The sequence below is a fragment of the Abramis brama genome, assembly GCF_963993115.1.
Source record: "Abramis brama genome assembly, chromosome: 9".
Taxonomy (NCBI): Eukaryota; Metazoa; Chordata; class Actinopteri; order Cypriniformes; family Leuciscidae; genus Abramis; species Abramis brama.
In genome coordinates this window covers 9277638-9296539 of record NC_139971.1, presented here as the reverse complement: position 1 = coordinate 9296539, position 18902 = coordinate 9277638, and the positions used below count along the sequence as shown (strand labels likewise).

The 18902-nt window shown below is 37.5% G+C and overlaps 2 protein-coding genes across 4 annotated transcripts in view; both read right to left on the bottom strand.

The window, feature by feature from the left end:
* Positions 1-303: 303 nt before the first annotated feature.
* Positions 304-8208, bottom strand: ccnp (cyclin P). The gene is made up of 9 exons (XM_084124988.1): positions 8035-8208; positions 7327-7455; positions 6382-6454; positions 4340-4509; positions 4170-4268; positions 2854-3009; positions 2619-2777; positions 2313-2491; positions 304-906 (listed from the first exon to the last, which is right to left on the bottom strand). The coding sequence occupies exons 1-9, from the start codon at positions 8083-8085 to the stop codon at positions 729-731; spliced, it is 1194 nt and encodes a 397-aa protein (XP_083981114.1). The 5' UTR covers positions 8086-8208; the 3' UTR covers positions 304-728.
* Positions 8209-12274: 4066 nt separating this feature from the next.
* akt2 (v-akt murine thymoma viral oncogene homolog 2) overlaps positions 12275-18902 on the bottom strand; it is a 33285-nt gene continuing 26657 nt past the window's right edge. For all 3 annotated transcript variants that reach the window (XM_084124985.1, XM_084124987.1, XM_084124986.1), the window contains 4 exons: positions 16724-16938; positions 16554-16641; positions 15637-15739; positions 12275-13891 (listed from right to left, as the gene is read on the bottom strand). In XM_084124985.1, coding sequence (XP_083981111.1) covers positions 13812-13891; positions 15637-15739; positions 16554-16641; positions 16724-16938 — 486 coding nt within the window. In that variant the 3' untranslated portion in view covers positions 12275-13811. The remainder of the gene's footprint in view (positions 13892-15636; positions 15740-16553; positions 16642-16723; positions 16939-18902) is intronic.

Sequence of the window (18902 nt, the reverse complement as noted above, 5' to 3'; positions counted from 1 at the left end):
GTCCCTTTCAATACAGTAGTGATGTGATTTTTTCTTAATGTTTGTGAGCTTCATATTTTATTAACTGAATCAGCAACAATTATGTAATAAATCTACAAGAATCTAAAAGAACCAGCCTTTAACATGCAGGCAGATCTGGCAACTCTGCACATGATGCCCCTGCTGAGAGTGTCATGTGAGGAGGAGTGCACTAAACCTCCTACACACGATTTAGGAGAGAAAAAGAAAGAGAAAAAAAAAAATCATGTTTCCTTTCATATACAGTGATGTACTGACACACGAAGCCTGTATGGATTCCCAATGCAGTTTTCCAAAACAGATTTCATTTTTATTTTTTCAAATCTTAACAGACATGGAAAGCACAAATTTTCAAAAACTTAAAACAGTAACTGTTTCAAGTGCTTTAAATTTAATAAGACACCCCAACATCTATTCCAGTTTATAAAGTTCACACCATAGCATTGAGAAACACTTAAAAGCTACATAGACATAAATACACTTTTTTTTATCCTTTTACATCAAGGTGACAAGATTACAATAAAAAGTTACAAAAAACAATTCATTCCAAAGAGTAACCAGCTCTCCTACATGGTATTTTGAAGTTCACTGATGTCCAGCGCAACACAATTCTCACGACTGGCCACATCGCACGTTCACTTCCCTCCCCAGAGTAGCAGTGCTGTGCAGCGGTCCTGAACACTTCCGGCCTCCTCACTGGTGTTGGAGCGTCACGTCCGAGGGCACGACAGGCCCAGTAAGCCAGGGGCGGCCTTCAGGGCAGGGTGCATGCTGACATGGAGGGTTTGTATAGTGGAGAACTTGATGAAAGTGGCACGGGTCTCACGAGTGTGTGCTCTCGCTGCTGCCATGGCCATGATCTGCATTATACTGAGGAGAGCTGCTTCACTGCCTCAGAAATAGTGGAGTGGACACAAAAAAAAAAAAAAAAAAAAAAACATGATTTATTAAATCAAATTGGAATATCTTTCTGCTTTTTAAAATTGCGGATTTTAATTGTTTGAAAATCAAATAGAACTATGGTTTCAATCAGAACCATATTGGTTCAGAATCAGGTTGATACCACATGACAATTTAATAACTGACAAAAATAGGATTTAGAAGGGAAAAGGTTGTCTTGAAATTATCCCAATATTCTTACACATGCACTATCAGTCAAAAGTTTGAAATAATTTTAAATGTTTTTGAAAGTCTTATGCCATCCAAGGCCACATTTGAGGCCAACTATAAAATTGTGATATTACTACAATTTAAAAGAACCTCACTCTTTTTCTCTACTATTTAAAGATCTTAAAATGTAATTTATTCCTGTGATAATAAAGCTGTATTTCCAGCATCATTGCTCCAGTCTTCAGTGTCACATGATTGTTCAGATATCATTCTAATATGCGGTTTTGGTGCTCAAGAAACATTTATCAATGTTGAAAAAAGTTTTTGCTTTTTAATATTTGTGGAAACTGTAATAAACTACCATTCAAAAGTTTATGCAGTTCATTGAACCTTTTTAAAGAACACAGAAAAAAAAAAAAAATGAACAGTTTTCTCAAAATTAAGCAGCAACTTTAAGTTTTAAACATCAGGAGGAGAACCTAATAAACTGAGCATTAATAATACTAATATAAATATAATGTAAGATTCATAATGCGATAATAATTAAACAGCATATAATGACTTCTGAAGGATCACGTGACACTGAAGACTGGAGTAATGATGCTGAAAATTCAGCTTTGCCATATAAAATTACACTTTAAAATAGAAGTCTTTAAAACTTAAATTTTACAATATTTATTTTACTGCATTACATGAGGTGAGCATAAGAAACTTAAAAATAATAAATCAGTATAGTTTTATTTAATGCCATGTCAGCATCTGGCTATCTTCACTGAAAAAACTGAATTACAAAAATACAACAGTTACATGTATATGTTACCGGCAAAGTGTGAAATCCCGGTATTGTATAGAATGCCTAGGCGATGTATAGAATTCCTGATGTTTTTTGCAAAAAATACATGACCTAATTCTATACATTACCTAGGCATTCTATAGAATGCCGGATTACACACTTTGCCGGTAACGTATACAATAATAAAAATAAAAAAAAGCAACAAAAAAAACAGGAATAAATATTATACACGATTTTTAATAATGATGTTTTAAAATGACTACTACTACTAGCATTACTAGTACAAACTTTTGACTGGTAGTGTTAATCACTGGAGTCTCTTATCTCCCATAAATCAATCTCAACACCAACACCACAACTGTGAGCAGTACTAAAGGGATATTTTCCTGACCTTCCTATATGGATACTGGAGGCAATGCACCAGGCCGTCTCTCCATCTGGAGTGGGAGCTTCCTGGAGGATCCGTCGGGCCAGTCGGAGGGCAGCACCTGCCAGCTGAGCGGGCAGAAACACCACACACTGCCCCTCCAGGAGCGACAGCTCCAACAGGTACCGGGCCATCCAGACCCACTGAACAAACCATTTAGGAACACATTTTGTTGATGTTCAAGGAAGAGTTTTTGCAATTATGTTTGGTCCTACTTTACATTTAACAAATTACATTTAGTAATTAGCTCCAGTTTAAGAATAAACTGACCTTGTCGCTGCAGCGCGCAATGGAAGCATTGATGAGAAGAAAGTGAAGTGGGAGACAGTAATAGAGATCAAACTTGAGCCCAGTTAAAACTCTCCTCTCCATCCGTAGCAGTTGTTTCTTACTGTAGGCATTCTCCATCAGATAGCAGAGCTCTGAAACCTGACAAACATTGACACATTAATAGCGTCGAGTTCACTGTTAAAAAAAAAATAAGAGTAATGGAGATGTGAAGTACCTCTGGTAATAGACATTCCTCTTTTTTGGCAGCCAGAAAGAGACAAACCACACCCAGCAACTGCAGACTGGAGATGGACACTTTGATGAGCCTTAGCGCTCGATTCAGCAGGTGTACTGCCAGATACAACGTTTCCTCGGAGAACTGAAACACTTCCTGAGGTGAAAACGTGTAAATTATTATAACCAAAAAAAAAATATAAAAAAATAAATACATTTCAGGTCAAAAGTTTGGAATAAACAAAATGTTTATTAAAGCTTTTGAAAGCAGTTGCTTATGCTAATCCAAGCCTGCACATATTTGATAAAAAAAAAAAAAAAAAAAAAAAAAAAAACTACAGTCTAAAAGAACTTTTCTATGTTAATAAGTTTCTAAAAATGTCATATTACCTGTGATGGAAAAGCTGAATTTTCAGCATCATTACTCCAGTCTTCAGTGTCACATGGTCCTTCAGAAATCATTCTAATATGATTATTTGGTGCTCAAGAAACATTTATTATCATAATCTTGTATTGAATAGTTTTTGCTGCTTAATATTTTTGTAGAAACCATGATACACTATTGAAATGTTTTGTTGTTTTTTAAATTAGAAATGAATATTTTTATTGAGCAAGGACATTAAGTTGACCAAAAGTGACAAGTGTTTAACATTATAAACATCTTTACTATTTCAAATAAATTCTGTTCTTTCACTGTGGACAATTTTTTTTTTTCTATGACAATGTTTTTACATCGCTTTAACTCAAAGTAAGTGAAGCAAGATTTCAAGATTATACAAGATTAAACTCATTTCAAGTTGATTTGACTTAATTTTTTTACAGTGTTTGAACTATTCAAGGAATTCTGGAAGAAAGTTTCCACAAAAATATTAAGCAGCAAAAACTTTGTTTTTACACCAATGATAAGAACTATTATTAACAGAGCACCAAATCAGCATATTACAATGATTTCTGAAAGATATGACACTGAAGTAACAGCTGCTGAAAATCCAGCTTTGCCATCATAGGAATGAATATGAATATGTATACATATACAATAGAAAACAGTACTTTTAAAATTGTATTTCTGTTTTTACTGTATTAGATTAAAATGCAGCCTTTGTGACCATATGAGACTTTTTCAAAAGTAATTTGAAATAATTTAAATTGTATATAAATATATAATTAGTCTAAACTTTTGACCAGTAGTATAAACACACAATTAGGATAACACACCTAACTCCTATATAATATAATCCACACTGTTTCACTCTCATTCATGAACAAAAGGAACAAACAAACAGGTCATACTTACAAATTTGCATCTATTGCACTTACATGGACTTGAGTTAGCCAGTCAACCAAAATAGCTCTGGTAGTGTCAGTGAAAGGCTTGGGCAGGTCAGCGTTTGGGAGGGTGCATAGTAGCTGACTTCTCTGTAACCAGGGGGGAAAACAACATGACCACAGTGAAGGGAAATCAACAGTACTTTGCATCGTACCCTCACCATCATGTCTAAAAAGATGTCCCATGCATAGGTCTGGTCATAGAGGAGTCCCAGCTTGCTGATGGCTACCTCCACCTCTCTGCGCAGAAGTCCGGGCATCAATTCCCGCAGAATAGGTGGACCTGGCAACCTGTTCACATACTGCAGCAAAGCCTCCTCTTCATAGACATCTAACACGGTCACACAGGATTGATAAATGTTCAACTGGAAGACTATAAAACTTCTTCTGCATTTCAGAACACTGTAGTGCATCAGCACATAATACCATGTTAATCCACAGTGAAATTAGTAGTCCATTCAAACGAAAGCACCTGCATTACAGTCATCCATGAGCATACTAGTTAGGAATGCACCCAATAAATAAACACTGCACTAAGAAAAGTCTGTAAAAATAGGACAAAATACTGTTAATATTTTCTGTATTCTTTACAGGTATGTTGCCCGCATTACATGTTGCATTGTCGTTTAAGGGTTAACCCTTATGTTGTGTTCAGGTCATTTTAACCCAGAGAGGATTTTCTTTTTAACTAAAATGTTAGTTAATGTTAACACATTGACCTTTGCTCACACAGGGTATAACTACTTCACAAATTTAGGGGATTTTTTTTTTCCCATCTTTTTACACTTTTGATCCCGGTCAAAAAGGACTGGCCTACAAAAAAATGCTTACAAATCTCTCGTTATGCTATATTAACACCAAATATTGGAATTAATATTATAGTCAACTTCCTGGTTAAACAATTAAAGCACACTAGTGTGATAAACAGGGCAAATTCCATATTTTGCTGAATACTGAAACTCAAAAACTGAGGTACATGAGGCCTACTATCAATTAGATCCAAAAAGAAATACAAAACCTGTCCTAATGGAAAGAACACAAGTTTGAAAGATAAAAAAGATTGAATCCATTATTTGGCGATATAGCATAAAGAGCAATTTTTAAAAGGCCGTTCATTTTTGACTGGGAATAACAAAGGTGTTTCAGGGTTTTTAAAACAGCATAAGGGTTCAACTTTAGGACAATCCCACAACATTTGTGAATTGAGCAGGTTGGCAGACAGTAAGGCATGGTTTCACAGACAGGGATTAGATTAAGCCAGAATTAGACTTTAGTTCAATTGGGACATTTAAATAGATTTTATAAACGTGCCTTAGAAAAAAACATTACCGGTGTGCATCTTGAGACAAAACAATGGCACTGACATACCTCAAGATATGTCAATGCAAGTTGCAGCTCAAACATGCATTTTAGCCTGGGACTAGTTTAAGCCTCGTCTGCAAAACTGGGGGTAAAATGGAGGAAAAATATCTGACTGAAATTGGAGGGACAGAATTATAGCAACCACCCAGAACTGCATAGCAACATTGTGGTAGCAAGTTGTAAACGGATACAATTTTTACAGAAAACGCAAAAATCTGTTGGCATTTTTAACGTAAATAAAAATGGCAAGTTAACGAAGTCACTGCATTTGCATGAATAGTTAAATTGGGCCTCTGGCCTGATGACCTGAAAGGTCAAAACATTGTAGTTGTTGGATTAAATTAAGCATTAACATCCTGCAGCAGTAACTTGGGTTAAGGGGCAGTCACAGTCAATCCATTGACTTCCATTCATACGCATACTAATGCATGAGAGCGGAAACGCAAGCTCATGCGAAGAGGTTTCACATTTCGCTGCGTTCCAAAGTTCAGGTTTGGTGAACACAGCGAATTCATGTGTGAAACCGTGTGACCAACAAAAGATCAATAAGTCACGGTGTGACCTCGCAGCTGAATAAAAAGAACAAATTAAAAAAACTGCAGCATTGCAGGAAAGTTGACTAGATTGTATGCTTAAATTTGAAATTATTATTTGTTATGTGTTGAATTCATGTTTTTAAAAAGACGCTGCATATCATGACCATTGCAGTGTCTGAAATGATTTCGTATGCTCAAAGTCTAGTGTAACATGGCTTTAGATTTGGTACACTAAATTGAGAAAAATTTATCAAATCATGGACTTCAACTACTAAAGCAGCATCGAACATGCCATTTGATGTCACCTGAAATTGATTCGTCTTGAGGAGCATAATCCATAATGATCCCATCCTCTGCGGAGATGGAAAGCCTTCGAACCTTGAGAAATTGCAGAATGGTGATGAGAACAGAGAACACATAATTTGAAGAACCACGTCTACCAGGGTGATTTTCTATCCATTACACGCAGAGGAGGTTATAAATGATTGCATTAATCTGGCACATAAAGACATACGGCAGAGGTCTTCAACCCTGCTCCTGGAGATCCACTGTCCTGCAAAGTTTATTTCCAACCTGCTTCAGCACACATGCTTGTGTATCTTCAAGCCACCAAGAAGAGCTTGATTGCATGTCCTGATTTTGTTATTGTTTTGTTATAATAATAATTTGTTATTATTCCAGTTATTGTTCCTGGAACAACATTCCAGGCTGAAAATATTATCCTAACCATATCCCTACCCCTTAACCCAGGGATGGGCAACTTCGGTCCTGGAGGGCCACTGTCCTACAGAGTTTAGCTCCAACCCTGGAAAAAAAACAAAAAAAAAACACCTGCCTGTAATTTTCTAGTAATCCTGAGGACCTTGATTAGCTTGTTCAGGTGTGTTTGATTAGGGTTGAAGCTAAACTCTGTAGGACAGTGGCCCTCCAGGACCGAAGTTGCCCATCCCTGCCTTAACCTCATGCTACCCATAACGTATCCCTAAAATCATTGGGAAATGATAGGTGAACAATACTGATGTAGAAGCACCTAACCCTGGTTGGAAGCCTAAACTTGACAAACTCTGAACTTGTCCTGATTGGAACGCTGTTCCAGGATCCAAAGATGTTGATCCAGGAACATGTTGCACTCAGTAATTGACTTGATAAGCTGCTCCAGGTGTGTTTGATTAGGGTTGGAACTAAACTTTACAGGACAGTGGGTCTCCAGGAGCTGGGTTGAAGACCTCTCACATAAAAGGTGTAGTTACCCATCGACTCTCCTGGACAGGTTTGCAGTGCTGCCCTGACCCAACCTCATCTCCTTCAGCAAACACCCTGCGCTCCCTCAGAATACAGGAGTTTGCCCACACTCGCAGAGGCGCTTGTCTGTCCTCAGCCTTTCAAAATACAAAACGACTTAACTTATTCACAATAGATTAAAACATTACCACCTTAGAGTAGCAGTCTTTCAATCCAAATGTACAAGATCTGAATGAATCCAAAGACACTCAGTTTTAGTCCTAAACTCTGGAAGATAATCAGCATGGATTCCTCCTGCAAGTTTTCAATTATGAGCAAAGTAATGTCTGTGGATAATCCCACACAAAGAGCTTTTATTTGACAACAAATGGCTACATACTTAAATGTGAATTCTGAAACTCTTGGGCAACTGAGCTACTTGCATTTTTCAAAGGACACAACAGTTTCAATGTTCACATTTGAGGTTTAACTGTACAACAAATGGTTTCTTCAAGGAATGTTTACCACAGACCTCATTTTACGCAAATGTCACATGGAAATATATTTTGGTTAACCCGAGTATGCCTTCAGATATCAAGAATGTAGTTGATACTGGTGAACTTGTACAAAGTTTCCTGCTGATCAGGTAAAATGGTTTTACTGGTCACATTTTGGCCATTATTCACTATACACAAGAAGTCTAGGAATTAAAAGAGAGATTTTACAGGCATTCTCACCATATGGAGGTCCAACAGATGCCTGGAATCACAAAACCCAGTTCGAGCCATGATTCACCCGGACACTGCAGCTACCTTCACACACTGAATCTGCAGCTGTTCACTGACACCAGAATCAGCTAATTAACACCAGTGCCACTAATAAAGCTTACTAATTGACCCGTCATTAAGCCCCGCCTTGTGTCACTAGCTTGCTCTTGTCATGCATGTTTGAGGTCCTGTGTGTGCTTGGGTAAATTCGGAGTCGGAGAGAAATTGTCCAAATATATAGTAAGAGTTGCTATGACTCTTTTCCCCAAACAAACACATATTGTCAACATAACATTTCTCCAAGATTAATTACATAATTAAAATAATATAATTTTATTGTTTACATAAAAAAAAACAGAATAAATAAATTAAACATGTTTTTTAGTTTTTAATTGCAACGATTGCTCATAAAATGGGATTTTAACTTGCATTTGTAGACAATAATCGGACTAAACTAATAACACAAACAATTGTATTTGTCATTTATTATCAAATACATTGAGGGTATGTTTTCACGATAACAATGTACTGAAAACGTAATGTTTTTCTTCTGTATTTTTCACGTTGTCAAAAACAATCCCCGTTCACACAGATCGTGAAAACGGTTAAAAGTGCTGTATTATTCATGCCAGGCCAGTAGTTGGCGATGTCACTTTGTAAAGAAACACTATGCGCCTATAGACTGAACACATGCTGCACAAATTCACTTTTTGTAGTTTACACAGAGACGATAACAGTATCGTTTTCAGAAACTTGATCTTTGAAACCTGGGGCCTACACCATGAAGCCAGTTTAGGTGGCAAGCCAGGTATGTTTCAGTTTAGTTTGCGCCAACCCTGGGTTTTAGGCTTTTAGCAGTGTTCATCGCCATAGTTACTTAGGCTCCATGGCTAACCTAGTCCGGTCAGGTTATGTTATAGGTAAGAGGTTGCAAACCAAATGTGGACCAATCAGCTGTGAGCAAAGGATAAAGTCACTCCTCCTGTTTCTACTCCAAATTAAAGGTCACTACATCGCAAATGAATTTTAAAGACAAAATCGTTTGGCTTTTACTAATGCTTATTTAGAATAATAATTTTGTATGATTTAGATATTAGATATACCCTTAATCGATCAACATGTACAATTTTAGTTTATCAATTATTATTACGCAGTTTAAATGAATTTATATTAAGGTAACTTTTTATTAACTTTTACTTGCACTGATATAGCAAGACTTTTTCTTTTAGCTGTCCTCTTTCATAGACAGCTATTCTTCTTGCTGTGTAAATTTGTTTAAATTCTTAATATTTTTCAATCTTGTTATATTCTGCCAAAGAGAGAAGTGAATCGTGCTGCTTCTCTTGCGAGAAATGAATCGCAGTTTCACTCTTTCTAAGCATGTGATTGGCTGTTCGCTACTGATGTCACACCTAAACTCAGGATCAAAGCCTGAGTTGACAGAGAAAGTTGAGGATCAGCATCATGGTACCAACAAAGCCTGATTGGATTGGTTTGATTTTGTCAACTTGAAACTAATCCTGTAACCCTGAGTTTGTTCAACTATCATCCTGGTACAGGCCCGTGTTTTCAAAAGTTTGCATTTTCAGGCCCCCAAAATCAGTTTTTAGTTGAAAATGGTGTCTTGCAGACAGCCCTTGAGAGTAATAATTCCCAGAGTAAGTGAATTCTTGAATTTAGCAGCTTGTAAATCCTCCTTTGGCAGCAGAACCTCCACCAAATGTTTCCTGTCGCAGACTTTTGAATCCCTCCTCACAAATCAGTTTAGCAGTATTTCTGGGTTGTCTTGATAGCACAGTCCTCTTTAGGTTATGCCACAGCATCTCGGGACACAACACGTTTTCTTCATTTTCAACCATTCTTAGTTGATTTGCTTTTAGGTCTTTGGGTTATTTCTCACATCTTTCTGTTGTGTTTGTTGTGTGATCTTGGCAGGATGTCCTTGACTTCTCTTGAGAAGAGCAAATTTGTCAGTAACCAGGCAATGTGTGCCTTTATTTAAAGGGTAGGGCACCCATGGCACCCATGCCACCCACACGTCCAATCTCATCTTCTTAACTGATTTCAATTAGCCTTTGGAGAAATTGTACACATACAGGGCACATTGATGTGCTTGTAAAACACCTCTAAGCATTGTTTTTGTTTGTTCAATTATATGTTTTGGATGTAGCCTTTCGTTACAAAGACTACTGGAGACATTTTTGATGGCTATGCATATAATTACAGCATATAAATATCCATTTTAGATATTAATTGAAATTCACTTATTTTGATACTGCATGTTTTCTAGTGAATACTTAATGGACCCATTTGTGCAGATCAATGGATCAGATCACAGCAAATAGTATGTAATACTATATGGGATTATTGTGCATGTCATTCAAACCCTATATGACTTGCATTCTTTTGCAGAACATAAAGATGATATTGAAGAATGTTAGTAGCCACACAGTTTTGGTGACCATAGACAATATGGGGGAAAAACCCCAATATCACTGAAACAAATTTTGCGTTTCACTGAGGAAAAAGTCATACCGGTTTGGAACAAAATTCATTTTTGAGTGAACTATCAATTTAAGGTTAGGGTTTAGTGTAGGGTTAGAGGTTAGTATTTGTTGAGTGGGAAATCAGCACCGTGATGGTCATGACCAAAGAAATCTTTAAAATCAACTGCGATTCCAAGGCTCTTCATTGTCCAGGACAATATTCAAATACCCATAGGTCTATAGGTTATTATACTTGAGATGTAATGATGACTGTCAGTAGATTTTCATACAATAAGCAAATTTGTTTAATATAGAAATTTCCATAATTTTAATTAATTATTTTGGTATGTTTTATTTTAAACCACACATTTAAAATGACAAGTTTGCCATGATCGTGAAACCCTTCTTAAAAATGAGTTGTTGATGGTTACAAATTAAATAAAGAATAATACAAGTTTACATTTTGATATTTTTGTTTTACTTCGCTTGTCTAGTCTTTAATATTTTAAATACATATATGACATCTTACTGGCCCCCTAGTGAGCCCCCGTCCCCTGGATGAGGTCCACTGCTCTACAAGAACACCCCCCAAAATATCACTGGTTTATAAATGGAGAGTTCCAGTCCGATCAAAAGCAGAAACTATGTCCCTGTATTTTTAATTTATTGGCCATGAAAACTTTTTGCAGTGCCATTAGGTGCAAATTATTATCCAGACCACTGCTGAAGTAGATTTATCATGCAGTCTCACCATTGTGGGTCTAATCATGGTCATTCATGATCCCTCTACAAAGATTTTTTTAAATCATTTTAAAGATCAAGGCGTATTTTATCTCCATGTTCAAATAATTCAAATGAATACTTTTGAAAAATATATATTTGAAGTATAAACGTCTTCAAATGAGATAAATATTTGAATACATTTGCTGTCCACTAGGTTAATTTCACACACTGTCTGGGTTAGTAAAAGAGGCAGACATAGTTTTTGGTAAAAGAATTTACTTGCATGAATGTCCTAATAGCAAAGCATAACCCATAGCACTCTGTAGCCAAAAAAAGAGAGAAAAAGTTTGCTGACATATTTCAAGTTTCCCCTAACGTTTGCATCCCCAGCACTAAAAAAGCAAACTGTGCATCAATGATGACATTCGTGATTGTTCATCACATTCAGAACAGAACAGTCGATGGTTAAAGTTGCAAAATAATTTCACTTCAAAGCTGATTTGTCCAACAGGTAGGTATATACACACAAGAAAGATGGGTGAAACCACTACAGCAGACCAATTCAGATCTTTGCATGTCTCACCAAAAAGTTTCTTTTAAAAACTGTATTTGAGCATCATTAATGGTGTGAACGAGAGTGCACAATTGTTATTCATGTATGGAGCAATGTATTATTTTATGACACAGGCAAATGGCACCATCTAGCGGTCTCTCTAAGTCAAGGCAACAAGGGCTGTTTCAAAACCTAGACGGGCAATCGTGCATGATGCGTTTAAGACCCGTAGAAGCACTTCAGTTCGGCCTTCCTGTATGAGCAAGTCTATGGAGGAGGGATGGTAATATATATCATGTTTAAACAAGAAGGATCGTCATATCTTAAAGGAGGTTTTTCATTTCCCGTTGCAAATATATACTGTGACTACCTTATCACACACCCACACATGCACAAATGAAGCACACACACACACACAAAATGGAAAAATGGACCAAAGAAACGAACAAACAAACAAAAAGAAAAACTTTACTACTGTAATATATATTTTATATATATTTTTATCAAGACAATTTAATTTCAGGGAGTAGGTGAATGGAACAAAAAGATGAAAAAAAATTGATCCAAATAAAATAATGAATAAAATAAAAAAAATAGTTTGATGTTCCTTACATGAAGAATCTTTAAAAAGGCAAAAGAAGAAAATAACACCTCACACATCTAAGCAGTGTGTTGTGACAGCTTCTATCTGGAGAAGCACGCCTACCTTACACATCTGGAGATCAAGTAGAACATTTCCTCTCAGACATCCTAACCATTTTTTTTCTTACTACACTAATAAAAAAAGGAGAAATGAAAAAAGTGTCAAGGCTGCGACAACAATGGCGTGGCACGCAGGTGCGCGTTTCCACCATTTGCTACTTTAAGCAGTCAGTGATGCTGACGCAGTAGCTATTGCAGTTAAATAACAGGACAAAGGACATTTAAATCCTCTTTTTTTTTTTTTTTGGTTGTTGTTGCCTGTACGTGTGTCTCTAAACTTCAACATCAATGCCTGTGAAACTGTTGAGAGAATGAAAACAACATGATGGAGAGTTTCTATGATACACTGACCTTGGAACATCAAGCCTCTTGGGCAGCGGATGAAAACTGGAAAGCCGGTTTCAAGGTTCCCGCTTGAGGAGGAAACCACAACCTCCCAGTTAACATGCTAGAGATGTCTTCCTCTCTCTTCCCTTTAAAGCACAAACATTTTCACATCTATAGTGTGTGTGAGCCTCCCAAAACCCCTAACAATCCCACCCCGGTCCACTACTCAACGTTATGCCCATGTACAAAAATTGAAACAAAAAGACACACAGTTTAAGAAGTAGATTTGAGAACACGCATTCTTCCGTCCGTCCGTCCGCACACGCACGCACGCACAGCAGTCGGTACGCTACCCAGGCAGAGAAACAGCACTATTCCTTTCGGTGTTACCCCATCATCGGTCCTCCCGCTGTAAAAACACTATTGGTAACAGCTAGTTCCAGAAAGAGCACTTGTACAATTGCAGAAATATGGCTTTAAAACTGTAACAATCAGTGGGGAAAAAAGTCAAAATTGTTTGATATCTTTTGTCCCCACAAGATGATTTAGAGCGTGTTCAATATTTGTGTTTACAAGAGGCTTTAGTCCTGTAGTCCAGTGTTGAGTGTGAGCGTGTGTCCTGAAACCTGCTGGTGCTGAGCTGTGTTCTCGATGGTACTTGATTGGTTGAGATTTAGTCAGTGATTGGTGGATTGTGTTGCAGTGTGTAGTGTCAGGCTACGATAGGCTGGATGGAAAGCCAATCGAAAACCAGGACAGACCAGAGGGTACCACCTGTTCGGGATCATTCACAGATGCCGTACTCCTGCTTAGAACCCGCTTCCTCAGAAGGCTTGGGTTGCTGGTGCACGTGTCCTTGTACGAGTTTGCGTTTGTGTATGTGAGGGGCATCCGGTTTGCTGGTAAGGGTGAGAGAGTGGTGGGGAGGGGAAGGGAGGGGGGGTGGTGTGGTGTGGTCACTCCCGCACACTGGCTGAGTAGGAGAACTGCGAGAAGTGTGTACGTGTATCTGGGTCCTCCGCATCAAGACTGTCATCTGCAAGCAACGGAGACACAGGCCAATGGAAAAAACCAAATCAGTTCATCAAGTCATTTATTTTATTCATTATCTATCACTACTATTGTCTCTGTCTAAATGCAAGTTATTGATCTTATTGTGAACAAAAAGAATGTTTAACCCTATAAAGCCTACAACATCTTATTTGATACGCAAATTTCTCACTTAAGCTAAGTTGAAACTTTGCTGAAAAAGCTGTTGTACACAATCTTCTACATGCTTAGTTTTGTCTGATTAATAGTTGTAAAGGTTTTTTAATAGAATTATATTTCTACACCTTTTTCGTTTTTTGTTTGCGTTTCTACAGCAAACATATTTGTTGTGAAATAGTAACATGGTGAAATACTATAATATAAATAGTTTATAGGGCCTAAATATTTAGCCTAAACAATGCTGTAATAACTAATATATTTATCAAAATGCTCCTCTGAGTTATTTTATTCTAGCTATTGAGCTATGGACATAGCATAGCTTTCCCTGAGGTAAACATGACATGACACGTTTTATTGACTTCTTTCCGCTGTTGATTACATGTGACCAGATGCATTCCAGTAAGTTGTACTGTATCTTTCAACAAGCCTTCTGAAGTTCATTCATGTTTATTAGCTTTTGAATCTCAGGAGTTTTTCTGAGGACCTGTCATCACCAACCTTTTAAGTTATGATGAATGGCAGGTAATATCCAGCATGATGTGTGTTTTGAAACCAGGGAACATATAAATGTTGTATATCAAAATAAATAAGTTAGTATTGTGGTTTATGTAGGAACGCATGAACAGAAATATTAAAATTCTGATTCTGTTCGGAGTGAATCAATTGATTTTTTCCCTCCCCGTTTTTACGCCCTGACAGCGAGTGATCCATTACGCCATGGAGAGCACCAAAACTACATTTATTCTTTGAATTTCATGATAAAAATCAACAGAATTTTGAAAGTTGAGACAGACCTTCTATCTGCATTATCTAATGGGATACTTCCGATAAAGGTGACATATAGCCTATAAAGCATCAAGGAGTACGGGAGGTGATGCAAACAATATGTTATGCGTTACAGATAATATTATAAGGAGAATATATATTATAAGGAGTGACAACTGATATTTATACACATTTTATGCAAGTAGTGTATTATTCTGTTAAAGATCTAGTTGATTTACATTGCAAGGTATCAGAATTTCATCTTAATTTTTGGCCATATAAATATCAGCAACTGGACCACATTGCATATTTTTGCTCCGTTTGGGTCTCTGAATAAAAATGACATGTTTATGAATCTAAACAAAAAAATTATAATTTTGGGGGCGAGGGGGGGTTAAAGGTTTAATAAACCATTCTATTAAAAAAAAAAAAAACATTTCTGACCAAATTCATATGTCAGGGTTAATTAAATTGTCATAACTGGATCTTCCGGTGAGAACGACAGACACTGTTGATGTATGCTGGGACTTCTTCAATCAAATAAACCCTGCACCTTTACCCCTCCACTTTTGGGTGCAATGTCCACCTTGCAAAAACCAACAAATAACCACCCTACATTTTTTCTTTTTCGACAATCCACTATACATATGAAAAATAAAAAAGACAAATATTTAAAATTGATCTCCATCACTATTTGGAGTTATTTTCCACATTGTGGCTCCTCCGATGTTACTACTTTTCTCAAACACAGAAGAGTTGTGACTCCTCTCATGCAGACAGGCAGTGAGGAAGGACTGAGGTACTCACATTGGTCAGGTGGCGTGACAGTAATGGTCTGTGCAGTGAACTCGTCGTCAAAGTAGCGCGTGTCTGTCTCTGAGGTCACTTGTGGCTTGAAGGGTGGGATGAGCTGCAGTAAACAGGAGGAGAGAGAGAGAGAGAGGCAAGTCTGAAAAAAACTCTAGAGAGCAATGGGTTTTCACACATCCCTCATTAGCCCCATGCAAAGATCAGCATAAATGACTGTTCACTGTTAAATGTCTTTTGAACTACAAATAAACACGTCTGGTTTGAGGGTAAAGCTCTTCTGATCACACTGCAATCAATCACGCTGATGCACCCCATTTGAACACGAACGCAAACAAGATTTTAGAGCATTTGTCAAAGACGTTGGGTGAGTCTCAATCAGCTCCTTAGTTTAGTAGTCAGGGCACTGACCAGGGTGTTGGACATTTTAAGGGCTGTCTCATTCCTTCCAGGACACTGAAACTTTCTCTCCCTAAAAAGTCCCACAATGCACCGTGAAAAATCATAGAGTCAACTCACTACACATAACGACACGTGATAGATGTTTTTAAAAATACGAACATATTTAAAAAAAATTCAGCATAAACATACGTCGCTAGACAGGTAATGAACATAATCTGGCTAAAAAATTTTTTTTTATTTACAGCTGAAATGTTGCAACGTAAATGTAACAAGCAAAGTACTTATCATAAAGTTCTTGAAATAACATTACAAGTAATGTCAGAAAGATGTCACTGGAAATAGAGTCATCAATTTCCCAACGTGTAGTGAGCCAGCTTACCAGAGCCCGAATTCATGAACACGATATACTGATTCACGAGCTCGGGAGCTGACTGAGATGCACCCATTAACAGTGTACTCTTAACTTGAAGAATTCATCTGATGAATTGGTTCTCTCACTGTCTTAACTCTTTTACCTTCTTTTGAAGGACATCTTGCCAGTTCATGGAATTGAAGAACTTGTGTGTCATCACTTCTTTGGCATCTTCAGGACTTCCTCCAAGCCTTGAAAAAAAACAAATTCATGTTATTAAAACATACACAAAATCTTCTTTACAACAAAAGTAGAAACAGACGCTCATCTAACCTCTGTTTGGGGTCTTTCTTAAGCAGGCCGGCCAGCAGGGCCTTAGCCTCAGGCGAGAGGTTTCTAGGAAAGCGAATCTCCTCCATTAAAATGAGCTCAAACAGACGCTCGTGGTCCTGGTTATAGAATGGCAGCCGACCACACATCATTTCATACATGACCACTCCCAGACCCCACCAGTCCACCGCACGGCCATAATCGTTGTCTTCTAATACCTACAGCAAAGAATGTGGAGGAGATGAAAAAGGGAGCATATGTATATAATATTGAGAGAGAGAGAGAGAGAGAGAGAGAGAGAGAGAGAGAGAGAGAGAGAGAGAGAGAGAAATAAAACTCTTTAACATTAGGATAGCATATTAAGGTACAAGAAGCTAGTGCTTAAATACAACATGAAATGGCTTTTCCAAACCATTTTGTGTATTTCTGAGTGGCAAGACCATTAAATGTGAAATTACCAGGTTCATTTTCTAGCTTACCACCACGTTTCCCAATTGAAACATCTTATTTTGAATTATTGCCAATCCTTTATTACATTAAAGGTGCAGTCTGTAATATTGACAACTAGCGGTTGAAATGGGTACTGCAGTCCAAATTCAAAATATTAGAGAGAGTTGTTTCCCCCGCCCCCTCAGACTCAACGCTCATGCGGGTTGCCAGTTTGATGACAAGTAACAAGAGTGAGCACAATTGCCAATGAAATCCGAGGAGACTTACTAATTTTAAGAGTTGATTTATCCACGTTTTAATATGCTTCCGTTCATAGAGATTTTTAGATGGATGCAGAGTTTTTTTTTTGGTCTGGTAGAATATGCGATCTCTGACCTAGCTTGTTTGCTGGCTTCCAATGCTGCAAAATGCTGTTTTCCACCAACTGGCGACACAGTCGAAATACTATTGGGTAAACTGGCAGAGTGAGGTATCGGACAGACTAGTGGTCGATTCTTCGATATTTGACATTTTTAAAATATTGGCGTTGGCCGATAAGTTTTGCTGATTGGCCAATGAGTTGGAAGCGACTTTTATTTTGACGGGCGGCGCTGAGAACACCAGGGCCTGAGAAGAGAACGGCAGCGTCTGATCACACACACAGTGCTAGCTCGCTCATATTCTCCTTCATTAGTTTACGATCTCTGTCAGTCATATCTAATACTATGTTAGACAGAACTGGTAAACAAAGAAAGTAAATGGAATGCGAAAAAGTTTTTCACTGTGTGCTGTATGTAAAATTAGCGTTACTTTGTCTTTATTTGAAAAAATATGATTACCAGTGTGCACAAAATTACCAGATTACTGAGTACCGTTACTAGGGCTGTGCCGGTAAACTTGACAACCGCACCACCGCGGTTGTAAAGCGCCACCGCGGTGGCTGAGTACCTACCGGCGGTGGTTCAAAAAAAAAATGTGTTTGTGAATGCTGTTTTACATTAATATTATGACACACAAAGCTTTGTTTACAAAAGAAAAAAATAGGTTTGCAATTACATGTTATATTGCAGATTCGCAGCCATGGAAAAGTTTGAATTCATGACGAATGAGAGAGTTGTAGGCTACGTGAGCCCATAAAGTCGGCTTTGAATTCTGGTTTGCGATCTGGTCACCCGATTATCAGCAAATTTAACAATATTCCATTAGTTAGGCCTTTTCCATATAGAAAGCTTGAATTGTCTACTTTTAAACAAAACAATTCAAAACGAAAATAAACCGACTATGCTTATGTATTCCGTATGAAGTGTGCATCTCTCTCTATAGGCGCGTTCACTGCGAAGATGATAAATCAGCATCGTTAACTTCATCTTTGCAGCCCGACACTGACTCAAAAAAACCCCACTTTATTAATAAACAATTCAAATGTCTCCTTGCTATATTTGACACATTCATAATCATTACTTTTGCTGGTTCTTTGTGACAGCTGTTATGTGCGTTATTGGCAGCGTCACCCTCCGGTTACATGAACGCGTCACCGCATCAGCACCAGAACATGGAGATTTTATTTTAGAGAATAATAATCGCACAACATTAGATATTCTATAATTAAATAAACTAATTGAAAATTAAAACATCGGGACTCATCCCTGCATGTAATCTCTTGTTTCTTTTCCCATATCGTCTCTCGTGTCTCACCCATTTCCGAAGGGGATTATAAACATTTCTTCCTTTGTTCGCTTTTAATTAGGTCTAT